Source organism: Oncorhynchus gorbuscha, linkage group LG01 (genome assembly GCF_021184085.1).
Source record: "Oncorhynchus gorbuscha isolate QuinsamMale2020 ecotype Even-year linkage group LG01, OgorEven_v1.0, whole genome shotgun sequence".
In the NCBI taxonomy this organism is placed as follows: Eukaryota; Metazoa; Chordata; class Actinopteri; order Salmoniformes; family Salmonidae; genus Oncorhynchus; species Oncorhynchus gorbuscha.
The window spans coordinates 41474914-41487298 of NC_060173.1; the positions used below are offsets into that span (position 1 = coordinate 41474914).

At 42.7% G+C, this 12385-nt stretch overlaps 1 protein-coding gene across 2 annotated transcripts in view; it reads right to left on the bottom strand.

Moving 5' to 3' along the window:
* The window catches only part of LOC124037698 (zinc finger protein ZFPM1-like), a 92620-nt gene that overhangs the window by 42226 nt on the left and 38009 nt on the right, over positions 1-12385 (bottom strand). Inside the window, exons 2-3 of one of the 2 annotated variants that reach the window (XM_046352671.1) lie at positions 6163-6300; positions 1353-1475 (exon numbers count right to left, since the gene is read on the bottom strand). In XM_046352671.1, the coding sequence (XP_046208627.1) occupies positions 1353-1475; positions 6163-6300 (261 nt within the window). Of the gene's footprint in view, positions 1-1352; positions 1476-4257; positions 4387-6162; positions 6301-12385 lie in introns of those variants that run through there. The other variant, XM_046352680.1, reaches the window with a different exon arrangement.

The following is a 12385-nucleotide window of genomic DNA, read 5'->3' on the forward strand; positions in this document are numbered from 1 at the left end:
ACATGAACATCTAGAAAGCACAGAAATTGAGGGCAAGCACCAATCTCTGGCAGACAGGAGCATGACAGTCTGCATTTGTGAGGAGGAAAATAGTTAAGTTAGACAGCTTGTGAGAGCGACAGAGAGAGACGGAGAGAGGGAGAGGGAAAGAGAGAGTAAGAAGGAGGGGGAGAGGTCTGTGGTGAGGACCTGACCAGACCCTGCTCTCTAGTGTAAACCACCCCCAAATCCCTGTACCCAGACGGACAGCCAGACAGACAGGAGGTAGAGACAAAAACAGATATGCAGCTAGAAAGTTCTGTATCTTCAGCCTGATCCGAAAACAGGGGTAAACTAAGTGACAGTGAGAAATGAGCAGAACGCTAACACAAAGAAGAAAGAGATTAAAGCCTTTTCCATATGAGAAAATGTTCCTCTCCCAGAGACTTGTGAGAAATCGCTGATGGAGACTAAACGAATGTATGAACAAGACCATGTTCACCATGTCTCCATTCCTAACATTCAGAGGAAGAAATAACAAGAGGGAAGTGCATGTCTGGGTTTGGGGGGGTTGTTAGTGGTGATGGGGGATTGTGGGGGGGGGGGGGCTTGACGATAAGGGAAAAATTCAGACCGGTCAAAGTTTCCCTTTTGCCAATCGTGCTCCTGATAAAGACAGCGCCTGCTCCAGTACTGATAGAAGGGCTATCTCTCGCTCGTTCCCCCTCTCTCTTGCTCTCCCGGCAGTTAGTTTGTGAGGAAAAAAAGCCTATCACACTAACATCACTGTGCTGCCATCAACCAGCAACCACACAGCAATTAATATCGCTCCAATTACTGTTAAAGGGACAGGCTGGGACATGACGATAATGAAAACATCCTCAACTAAAATAATTAAAAAACACTGACATACTCACTGATGGGCACATACACACTCACACACACAGTTTGAAAATAAATATGAAAGATAGATCCTATAGTAATCTCCTTACATTATTTAAGTGAACAGAAGAAAAATAAAACAGCTATGACAAGAGGGATGGAAAAGAATATGATGGCAATTGCTTGTTAAATCCTCTGTGACATGTTTGTGTTCTCAGATGGGTTTTTGTTACAAGTTGAATAAATTCCCATTGGTCACATTAAAGGCTGCCTCTCCCAAACAACAGCCTGGGCACATCACACCATCTACACAATAACACCGCAACTTAAACACACTCACACTTACTTTACAAAACAAATACACAGCCCTCAGTCAAGACTGCTATGACACAAAAACAAACACATTACACACGCACCACACAATAAACAAGACAAACTAGACATGGATTCACAGTCTCTGACTAGACGGACAGACAGACAAACTGACTCACCTGGACCCCTCCAATGTAGACAGTCTTCCTCCTCTTCCATCTCCTCCTTAGTGTGTGTTGGACCTTTCTCCTCCTCCTCTTCCTCATCATCAGGTGCACAAAGGGATTCATGTGTCCTTGGCTCTGTTGAAAGAAGAGGGCATCAGAACAATGAGACATCTATTCAAACAACAGGGTTGGTGCATTATACATTATATACGTATCATATTATAATAATATGACGTTACACCGAGACATGAAAATAAACACTATTCAGAAGAGGATCGATGGCCATCCAGTGGCTATTTATCCACTTTTGTCTTATTCAACCTGTGTGAGTGTGTATCATAGTAACCACTGCTCTAATATCCAAAAGTTCTTTCCAGGTGTATGTAATAACACAAAAAACGTTCTGGGCTAATAACGTAAGAAATAAATAAATAAAAATTGCAAAGTGGTTTAGGAGCTAGAAGCAGAGCTGCCATGTCTATCAGCGCCATCCATCCAGAGGACAGGACACTGTGTGTGTGTGTGTGTATGTGTGTGTATGTGTGTGTGGTGCTCGCAATTCGTCACACTTGAGTGTGTATGTGTGTACAATGAGTCTACTCCACACATACTTTCCTCATCATTGGCGGTTCCTGTCTGTTGATCAAAGCCCTCAGAATAAAGCTTCCATAGCTGTGTAACACAACACCTCAGCACGGAGATGGACCCTTTGATTCTCCAAGCGACACCACAGACAGAAATCCTCATTAGAGACGATGTCTAGTGATCTCTCCCTCTCTGCCTCTGTCGCATAAAGGCAAACCACCTCCAACAAAGACACAGACGGAGTATACACTCTAATCACTGTCATCAATATCCCTGTCTGTCTTTGATGAAGGTGATTACTGAATCTCTCTCTCTGATCAGTGTTCACTGTGTAGGGAGAACTCTGAACCTCCTCTTTGACTTTGGTATCATACACTTTACTTCCACTGTGTTCCTACATAGCAGAATGGGCTGATTATCAGCCATTAGCTTAATCAGAGGGACTCTCCCGCCCCTGCCCCACTCACCTTCTCCCCTTCCCCAAATCCCTTCCCATCAACCCACCCCGATAACACCTCGGCCTTGTGCACAAAGGGCATGTTTACCATTGCATTCTCGCTCAGATAAACAGCGATAGCGCTCGATCGATACCCAGCCATAAACGTCCGCCAACGTGACGCCCTCAGAGAGGTGCTGTTATTAATGTAACAGTTGAAGATTAGATCTGTATCGTCAAAAAAAAAATCAACCATTGCCCGCCCCCTCCTCCCTAAAAATACACCCACCCCGTCCAACTCTCCATCCCACCCCATACACACTCAGCCTGTCCCGGCACATCAGCCCCGACACTACTAACCCTCCCTCCCTGCCTAAACAGTCCCATTATTTTCAGCTATAAATCACATTGAATGGCATATTGATTTTATCATGCGCTCAGCTGGGGGAGTGGAGCTGGAACCACAGTTATTGCGTTTAATATTATCAATATTATCTCCCATATCATCTGAGCCGAGGAGGCAGGTATCAGGAGTCGATGACAGAGACTTTTCTGCCGCCCCCTCCTCCCCCCCTCTCTACCTCCTCCCCTCCTTCTATGCCTCCCTCCCCCCACCCCCCCAACCGAGAAAGCCTCTATCAATCTGATAAGCAGAACTTCCCCTGTCACACCTGCAGGGCAAAGTCACCCAACAACCTGAACTTCTAAACCCAGACTCCTCTTTCTCATCCCCAACTCACTGTGTGTCCTCCCCCTACTGCATTGTTGACCTCTGCTCTCTGCATGTTGACTGACTAGTGAACTCCACTGGTTCCCACAGAAACAAAAACAGGGATGCTACTTGAGCGCAAAGGCCCTGTGAAGAGAAATAGTTATTTGGACCAGCAGTGTTGGTCTCTCTCACTCGCTAGTTTTGACTAGCATATTTTTTATTATCCTAATAAGGTCTCAGACAAGGGTCCTTGTTTCAGTAAGAGTTCCTGTATTCACCTGCAGACCATAGATGTCATCAAACACTGAGAATGAAGGAACATTGAAAGGAAGCAGTCACACCACGACAGAGACAGATGAATTGAGCAGATGAGTAGCGTATGTGTGTGTGCATGTGCAAAGGTGCATTGTTTGTTCATTGCAAATTAATATATTTGTTTTCTGTCTAGAAGATGAACACAGAGCGGGTCCTGTTACTGGTAGAATGTGTTTTTCTCTCTAAGTTATCAAGAGCTTATCGCCTGTGTCTCTCTCTCTCCCAGATGGTGGATAAGGGACCTTGCCTTTATTAGCCAGCGCTGGCCCGATAAAGACCTGGTATTGATCCCAGGTTGAAAGAGCAGGTCCGTCAAACACGGCTGATTTACAGAGAGCTGATAATGGCAGGACCGGGCAACCGAGGAACCAGAGAGAGAGCTAAATCAACAAGGTGACGTGTCGCTTTTCTCCATTCAGTTTGGGGGGGGGGGGGAGACAAAGACACAAGAGAAAACACAAAAATACAAGCTTTATTTGTCTCTGTAATGTAATCGACGTTCTATTCTTCTCCATCGCGAGCGAGCGAGAGGGCACGCACGCACACACTTAATTCTCTCATCCTCACCTGCAGCACACAAGCTGAAACCAACACACAACCCTGGGTAAACTTTAATCTAGTCTCAATTAACACCTGACAGAATTTCCATGGGTTTATCAAACCAAGCCAACCAGCAGAAGCTTATCACTTAACACTCCATCCCAAAATTTCACAAGAGCAGGACTTTGTCTTTTTTTTAAAGAAATACAGAACTCTGTAATAACTCAAAATAATATGATTCGAAGATAACCCTATTTGGTAAAAGACAAAGTCCATATTATGGCAAGAACAGCTCAAATAAGCAAAGAGAAACAACAGTCCTTCATTACCTTAAGACATGAAGCTCAGTCAATTCGGAACATTTCAAAAGTTTCTTCAAGTGCAGTTGCAAAAACCATGATGGAACTGGCTCTCATTAGGACCACCAAGGGAAAGGAAGACCCAGCGATACCTCGGCTGTAGGGGATAAGTTTATTAAAGTTACTAGCCTCAGAAATTGCAGCCCAAATAAATGCTTCAGAGTTCAAGTAACAGACACATCTCAACATCAACTGTTCAGAGGAGACTGTGTGAATCAGGACATCATGGTCGCATTTCTGCAAAGAAACCACTACTTAAGGACACCAATAAGAAGAAGAGACTTGCGTGGGCCAAGAAACACGAGCAATGGACATTAGACCGGTGGAAATCTGTCCTTTGGTCTGATGTGTCCAAATTTGAGATTTTTGGTTCTAACCATCTTTGTGAGATGCAGAGTAGGTGAACGAATAATTTCCGCATGTGTGGTTCCCACCATGAAGCATGGAGGAGGTGGTTAGATGGTGCTTTGCTGGTGACACTGTCTGTGATTTATTTAGAATTCAAGGCACACTTAACCAGCATGGCTACCACAACATTCTGCGCAATATGCCATCCCATCTGGCTTGCGCTTAGTGTGACTATCATTTGTTTTTCAACAGGACAATGACACAACACACCACCAGGCTGTGTAAGGGCTATTTGACCAAGAAAGAGAGTGATGGAGTGCTGCATCAGATGACCTGGCCTCCACACTCACCAAATCTCAACCTAATTGAGATGGTTTTGGATGGGTTGGACCGCAAAGTGAAGGAAAAGCAGCCAACAAGTGCTAGGCATATGTGGGAACTCCTTCAAGACTGTTGGAAAAGCATTCAAGGTGAAGCTGCTTGAGAGAATGCCAAGAGTGTGCAAAGCTGTCATCATAGCAAAGGGTGGATACTTTGAAGAATCTAAAATATATTTTGATTTGTTTAACACTTTTTTGGTTATTACATGATTCCGTGTGTGTTATTTCATAGCTTGCCTTCACTATTATTCTACAATGCATAAAATAGTAAAAGAAAGAAAAACCCTTGAATGAGTAGGTGTCCAAACTTTTGGCTGGTACTGTATGCACATGTGAAATTATCTTTTCAACATTCATTGATGGTGTGCCCCTATTCTGCATAGTTTTGGTTAACAATTATCAAGTAGTGGGATATTGGGATATGATGAGTTTATGGGAATTAGTGGTTACATAGCACTGGCAGTTGATTTGAGAGAGTATAGAACTTATTATCCAGGAACCACATAACGTATATTTTAACTTACAATTAATAAAGAAGTCATAATGAGTAGGGGGAATCAATCAAATCATCAATGCAAATATTGAATAATAGAGTCAACATAACAGCCGCAGTCATACCTATTGTAGTGAAGACAGCCGAATAGATAAATAATTACTAGAAAACATATGACTGAGACCGAGACAAAAGACTGAGACGACACTATCAATATATCTCCAAGAGCCTGGTGCCATCACAGAAGACAACTGTTTTATGAATCAACTGAAATGATGAGCTCACCACAGATAGTTCCACAGAATGAAACAGGGCACTTGCCAAGAATTGTTCATAACCTGGGGCAGAATTAAAAGCAATGGTTCAGTGAGAAAAACCCGGGAACTACCACTGGCAGCAGTATTTGAGTGGCATATGAGCCATTTGGCAATAGTGGCAGAGAGTCAGGTCACTCACAGCATCTCAGCAAGCTACAGCACCAGTCATGAGCTAAGACATTGTGAGAAGCAGTGGATCTGCTCAGATGCCACCAGGTACTCACTGAGTTGTGTTGCATGGTTATAAGAGGATAGCTGTATGTTTCTCAGTGCTACCCCAGGCTGAGAGAGCTCACCTTCATTGTACAGGGGGGTGAACAGAGGTGGGAGAGCTCACCTTCATTGTACAGGGGGGTATATGGTGGTGGACTGGAGCTGTCACATTCTGCTGAGTCTGAGGCTCCGCCCTCATCGCCCGATAGGCTGACATCCTCAGGTGTGTTGTCCTCGCCACCCTCCAGGTCGCCAATAGAACCTTACAGAGGAAAAAAAGAGGGAACATTTAATTGAATTGAAAATCTTCACTCATTTATATGAAGACATTAACCTATAACCCACAGCACAATAACATCAGGTGAAGGAATCCATACCCCAATTCATGACTATATATTTAGCCATTTAAATACAGTGAAACTAGAATATTATGCTGTCACTCTTCAGTAGAGATTACTGAACAGAAAGCTCTTAAGTGATTACATTTTTCATTTCATGTCCCTTGTAAAATTGATCTCATGGAATTAGGAGTGCCCCAAAAAATTAAGGATATCAAATTCTGCACAACAGATTCCGTAATGTGTGAAAAAATAAGTGCTATTCCCCGAATGCAACATTTTTAATACATTTTATATTTGGTACACTAAAGCGTTTTTACTAATGTCATAATAAGATAATTAACTCAAACCTGATATTGTATTTCTATAATCCCTGCTGACTACCTGCTGATTTTGTTGCTGAGCTATTTTAGGCCGGTGAGGATAGCCTAAATTAAAGCAAAACAATATCATGCTTTAATAATAATAATAATAATGTTTTAAAATAATAAAAATGAATTGATATGTATTCTCCTAATAATTATAATCCAGACTAAGTAAAACCAAGGATCAGAACACAAAACCTTTCCTTGTTTTCGTCAGACCCAATCCCCATCATCACGGTCTCATTCTATTGGTGCAGGTCGGGAACAGCTCTCTCCTCACATGCTTTCACTCTACTGTCACACATAGAAAAGGTTCTACATGAGACCACTCTAATTATGAAAGCCCACCAGTATTTAAAATCGGATTGGATGCCACAACTCTCTGTAGACATAACGTTACAGCCTATTCCCAGGAGAGCACATAGATTATTAATTAATCTCCGGCCCTATTCCATAAAGACGATTAGGAACCGTCAAATCGGTGTAAATGGTTATTCTACTGATTACCATGGGAGAAAATAAACGACAAATGCAAACAAAGGCATTGCAAGTAAGTCTTGGGGCACAACACAATTTTAAACAAGTACATTTTTGTCAAATTAATACTGGATATTAAAATGGGATTTTACCCCATAGTTTGTAAATGAATTCCCATGAGGTTGTGATGAGCGAAGTGGGATTGTTCCAAGCTAAAGCCGTGACTGGGGGGCGTATATATTTACACTCCTAGAACAAAAAGGCCTATAATCTATACAAAGCACACAACAATACCCGTGAATAAAGAGTCTTGTAGAAAAAGAGAAAGGCAATTTTTCTAATTCTGTTAATTTCACTTCCAAGCAATTAAAACGAGGCAGAGATAATGCTTGGAAACAATCGCTGCCTGACAAAGTGTTTCGGTCTTTGTAAATGAAACATCTTTAGGCTAATTTTGACTTCCACGCCTGCATGGTTCACTGTTTCAGATAAAATTAACAGTTAGATTTGGACCTTAATACTAAATAAAAAAAGATGAAAGAAAAAAGATCGATCCCGAACACAATATTTTAGAATTATGTGGCTTGAGCTTTGGTAGATCAAATTTACAGTATATCTGTGTGAGGACATTTTCATACAATTAATTTTCCTTTAATCATAATTGTACAAAGGGACTTCTCTGTATAAAATTCCAATTATATTTCTTGTTAAAAATGTAAGTTTGAATTATCATTTCTTTCCTCATTACTGTTCTGGTTTAATGAATCAATCGCCGCACCACTGCTTTCAGACATCAAATTGTGGGGAATAAGTTGAAACTTTTGCCTCATTTATCCACAAAAAAATATATAATATTTTTCCCTCTTCAGGATAGTTGGAAGAAAGGATAGTACGGGTTACTTGATAAGCATTGTACCATCCTACATCATCTAAACTTTACAAAAGTTATAACCACAAATTGTTTAAAACTCACTGAATAAATTGACGGTTAAACAATTCAGAATTAGACTTATTAAAAAAATGTATGAATTTGTTAACCAATCATATTAGGTATATTAAGTAACTGAAAACAACACAGAAATATGCCACACAATGGAGATGTCGCCGAGTATAATTTGAGGAGCAAATGTCTGGACTGTCAATCAAGTATTGAAACATGTAGTATATAACCTGAACTGATACCATTAGCCAAATTCTGAAATAAGTCTCAAGTCATTCATGTGCGTGCACTCACACAGACACACACACACACACACACTAATCTGCATGCATCTGTGACACAGACTTTTCATCATAAAGACAGTGAAAAAGAAAGAGAGCGGGTTGGGGGGAACTCAGAGCAGCCTCCAACTCCATCTGCCACTCTAATACAGCACAGAACAAAGTGTAAAGCTGATGAAGGCAGAGGAGATACTGCTTTATTAACTCGCCGTCCACATCAAACCTGTGTGCTCAGCAGCGGGGATTAAACACAGAGACAACACATCAAACCTGTGTGCTCAGCAGCGGTGATTAAACACAGAGACAACACATCAAACCTGTGTGCTCAGCAGCGGTGATTAAACACAGAGACAACACATCAAACCTGCATGCTCAACAAGACTGATTAAACAGTTACCGACGCCTGGCCAGCTCTTACACTAATACTCATCTTACAAAACAGCAGAACAAGAAGAGAAGCGCTACTTGTATCAGACAATCAGACACTTGTGAGAAAGAAGAAAATCTTAAGAGGAGGATATTTAGAGAAAGTGAGAGAGGCCCCTTCGTATGTACTCTTGAAGAGGGAACTGGGTTACCTGACAGAGTCACATGCTGAAGAGGAGCCTCTTATTGTTCAGACTTAAAGGAATGACGAAGGATTGAGTAAATATTATTTTAACTTCAGTTCTATCAGGTCTTTCAAGCTTGAACCCCCAAGAGGGTTTAAAGCCCACTTCAATTATCAGAATTAAGCTTTTGTTATACTTTGCAAAAAATGTAGTCCATGCGATCGGAATGATTTCTCTAATTTGATATCTAGGTGAAATAAAACATATATTTCATTTGATCCGAGGAAAGTAATGATGAATGACTTCATTGATTACGCCGTAAATTAAACAAATCTAGCAAAATGTATAGATTTGAATTTTAATAGATTTTAGTTTGTTTCTTTGCATTATTTGTAACTTTTTAAAAAAAACGTATTTTGTACATAATATTGCTGCTACCGTCTCTTATGACCGAAAATAACTTCTGGACATCAGAACAGCGATTACTCACCACGAACTGGCAGAAAACTACACTGCTCAAAAAAATAAAAGGAACACTAAAATAACACATCCTAGATCTGAATGAATGAAATATTCTTATGAAATATTTTTTTCTTTACATAGTTGAATGTGCTGACAACAAAATCACACAAAAGTTATCAATGGAAATCAAATTTATCAACCCATGAAGGTCTGGATTTGGAGTCACACTCAAAATTAAAGTGAAAAACCACACTACAGGCTGATCCAACTTTGATGTAATGTCCTTAAAACAAGTCAAAATGAGGCTCAGTAGTGTGTGTGGCCTCCACGTGTCTGTATGACCTCCCTACAACGCCTGGGCATGCTCCTGATGAGGTGGCGGATGGTCTCCTGAGGGATCTCTTCCCAGACCTGGACTAAAGCATCCGCCAACTCCTGGATGCAACGTGTCTGTGGTGCAACGTGGCGTTGGTGGATGGAGCGAGACATGATGTCCCAGATGTGCTCAATTGGATCAATTGCATCAATGCTCTCCTCTTGTAGGAACTGCTGACACACTCCAGCCACATGAGGTCTAGCATTGTCTTGCATTAGGAGGAACCCAGGGCCACCCGCACCAGCATATGGTCTCACAAGGGGTCTGAGGATCTCATCTTGGTACCTAATGGCAGTCAGGCTACCTCTGGCAAGCACATGGAGGGCTGTGTGGCCCCCCAAAGAAATGCCACCCGACACCATGACTGGCCCACTGCCAAACCGGTCATGCTGGAGGATGTTGCAGGCAGCAGAACGTTCTCCACGGCGTCTCCAGACTCTGTCATGTCTGTCACGTGCTCAGTGTGAACCTGCTTTCATCTGTGAAGAGCACAGGGCGCCAGTGGCGAATTTTCCAATCTTGGTGTTCTCTGGCAAATGCCAAACGTCCTGCACGGTGTTGGGCTGTAAGCACAACCCCCACCTGTGGACATCGGGCCCTCATACCACCCTCATGGAGTCTGTTTCTGACCGTTTGAGCAGACACATGCACATTTGTGGCCTGCTGGAGGTCATTTTGCAGGGCTCTGGCAGTGCTCCTCCTGCTCCTCCTTGCACAAAGGCGGAGGTAGCGGTCCTGCTGCTGGGTTGTTGCCCTCCTACGGCCTCCTCCACGTCTCCTGATGTACTGGCCTGTCTCCTGGTAGCGCCTCCATGCTCTGGACACTACGCTGACAGACACAGCAAACCTTCTTGCCACAGCTCGCATTGATGTGCCATCCTGGATGAGCTGCACTACCTGAGCCACTTGTGTGGGTTGTAGACTCCGTCTCATGCTACCACTAGAGTGCAAGCACCGCCAGCATTCAAAAGTGACCAAAACATCAGCCAGGAAGCATAGGAACTGAGAAGTGGTCTGTGGTCACCACCTGCACAATCACTCCTTTATTGGGGGCTCTTGCTAATTGCCTATAATTTCCACCTGTTGTCTATTCCATTTGCACAACAGCATGTGACATTTATTGTCAATCAGTGTTGCTTCCTAAGTGGACAGTTTGATTTCACAGATGTGTGATTGACTTGGACATTGTGTTGTTTAAGTGTTCCCTTTATTTTTTTGAGCAGTGTATTTTTCTTTTAACGAGTCTGACGAGTCCGACGTGAATGACATACTGCTTTCCCGGGAACAGGCCAAAATCCCCGTCATTTGCATGAAGAGAAGGCGGAGAAAAAGGGTCCGGAGGGTGGGCTGCCTTCTGAGAATTCGTAGGCGATCGATTAAACCCCCACTGCCTTCCGTTCTGCTTGCAAACGTACAATCTTTGGAAAATAAAATCGATGACCTACGCGGAAGACTAAACTACAAACGGGACATTAAAAACTGTAAAATCTTATGCTTCACGGAGTCGTGGCTGAACAACGACAGCTGGCTGGTTATACACTGTATCGGTGGGATAGAACAGCGGCATCTGGTAAGACAAGGGGTGGCGAACTATGTATTTTTGTAAATAACAGCTGGTGCACAATATCTAAGGAAGTCTCAAGGTTTTGCTTGCCTGAGGTAGAGTGTCTCATGATAAGCTGTAGACCACACTACATACCTAAAGAGTTTATCTGTATTTTTCATAGCAGTCTACATACCACCACAGACAAATGCTTGCACTCAATGAGCTGTATTCCGCCATAAGCAAACAGGAAAAAGCTCGGCCAGAGGCAGCGCTCCTAGTGGCCGAGGGACTTTATTACAGGGAAATTTAAATCTGTCTAACTTAATTTCCATCAGCATATTACACACCTTCCTCTGCAACCAGAGAAAAAAAAACTGTGGACCACATTTACTCCAAACACAGAGACGCATACAAAACTCTCCCTCGCCCTCCATTTGGCAAATCTGACCATAATTCTATCCTCCTGATTCTTGCTTACAAGCAAAAATTAAAGCAAGAAGCAGGTGCCTCCTGCTAAAAAAAAGTGGTCAGATGAAGCAGATGCTAAGCTACAGGACTGTTTTGCTAGCACAGACTGGAATATGTTCCAGGATTCTTCCAATGTCATTGAGGAGTACACCACAGTAATTGGTTCATCAATAAGTGCATCGATGACATCGTCCCCACAGCGACCGAACGTACATTCCCAAACCAGGAGCCATGGTCTACAGACAACATCCTCACTGAGCTAAATGCTAGAGCTGCTTTCAGGGAGCAGGACTCTAACCTCGAACAGGCAAAGCATCAATACAGGACTAAGATCAAATCGCACTACACTGGCTCTGACGCTAGTTGGATGTGGTAAGGCTTGCAAACCATTACAAACTAAAGGGAAGCACAGCCACAAGCTGCTCACTGACAAGCCTACCAGACGAGCAAAACTACTTCTATGCTCGCTTCGAGGCAAATAACACTGAAACATGCATGAGAGCACCAGCTGTTCTGGAAGACTGTGTGATCATGCTTTCTGCA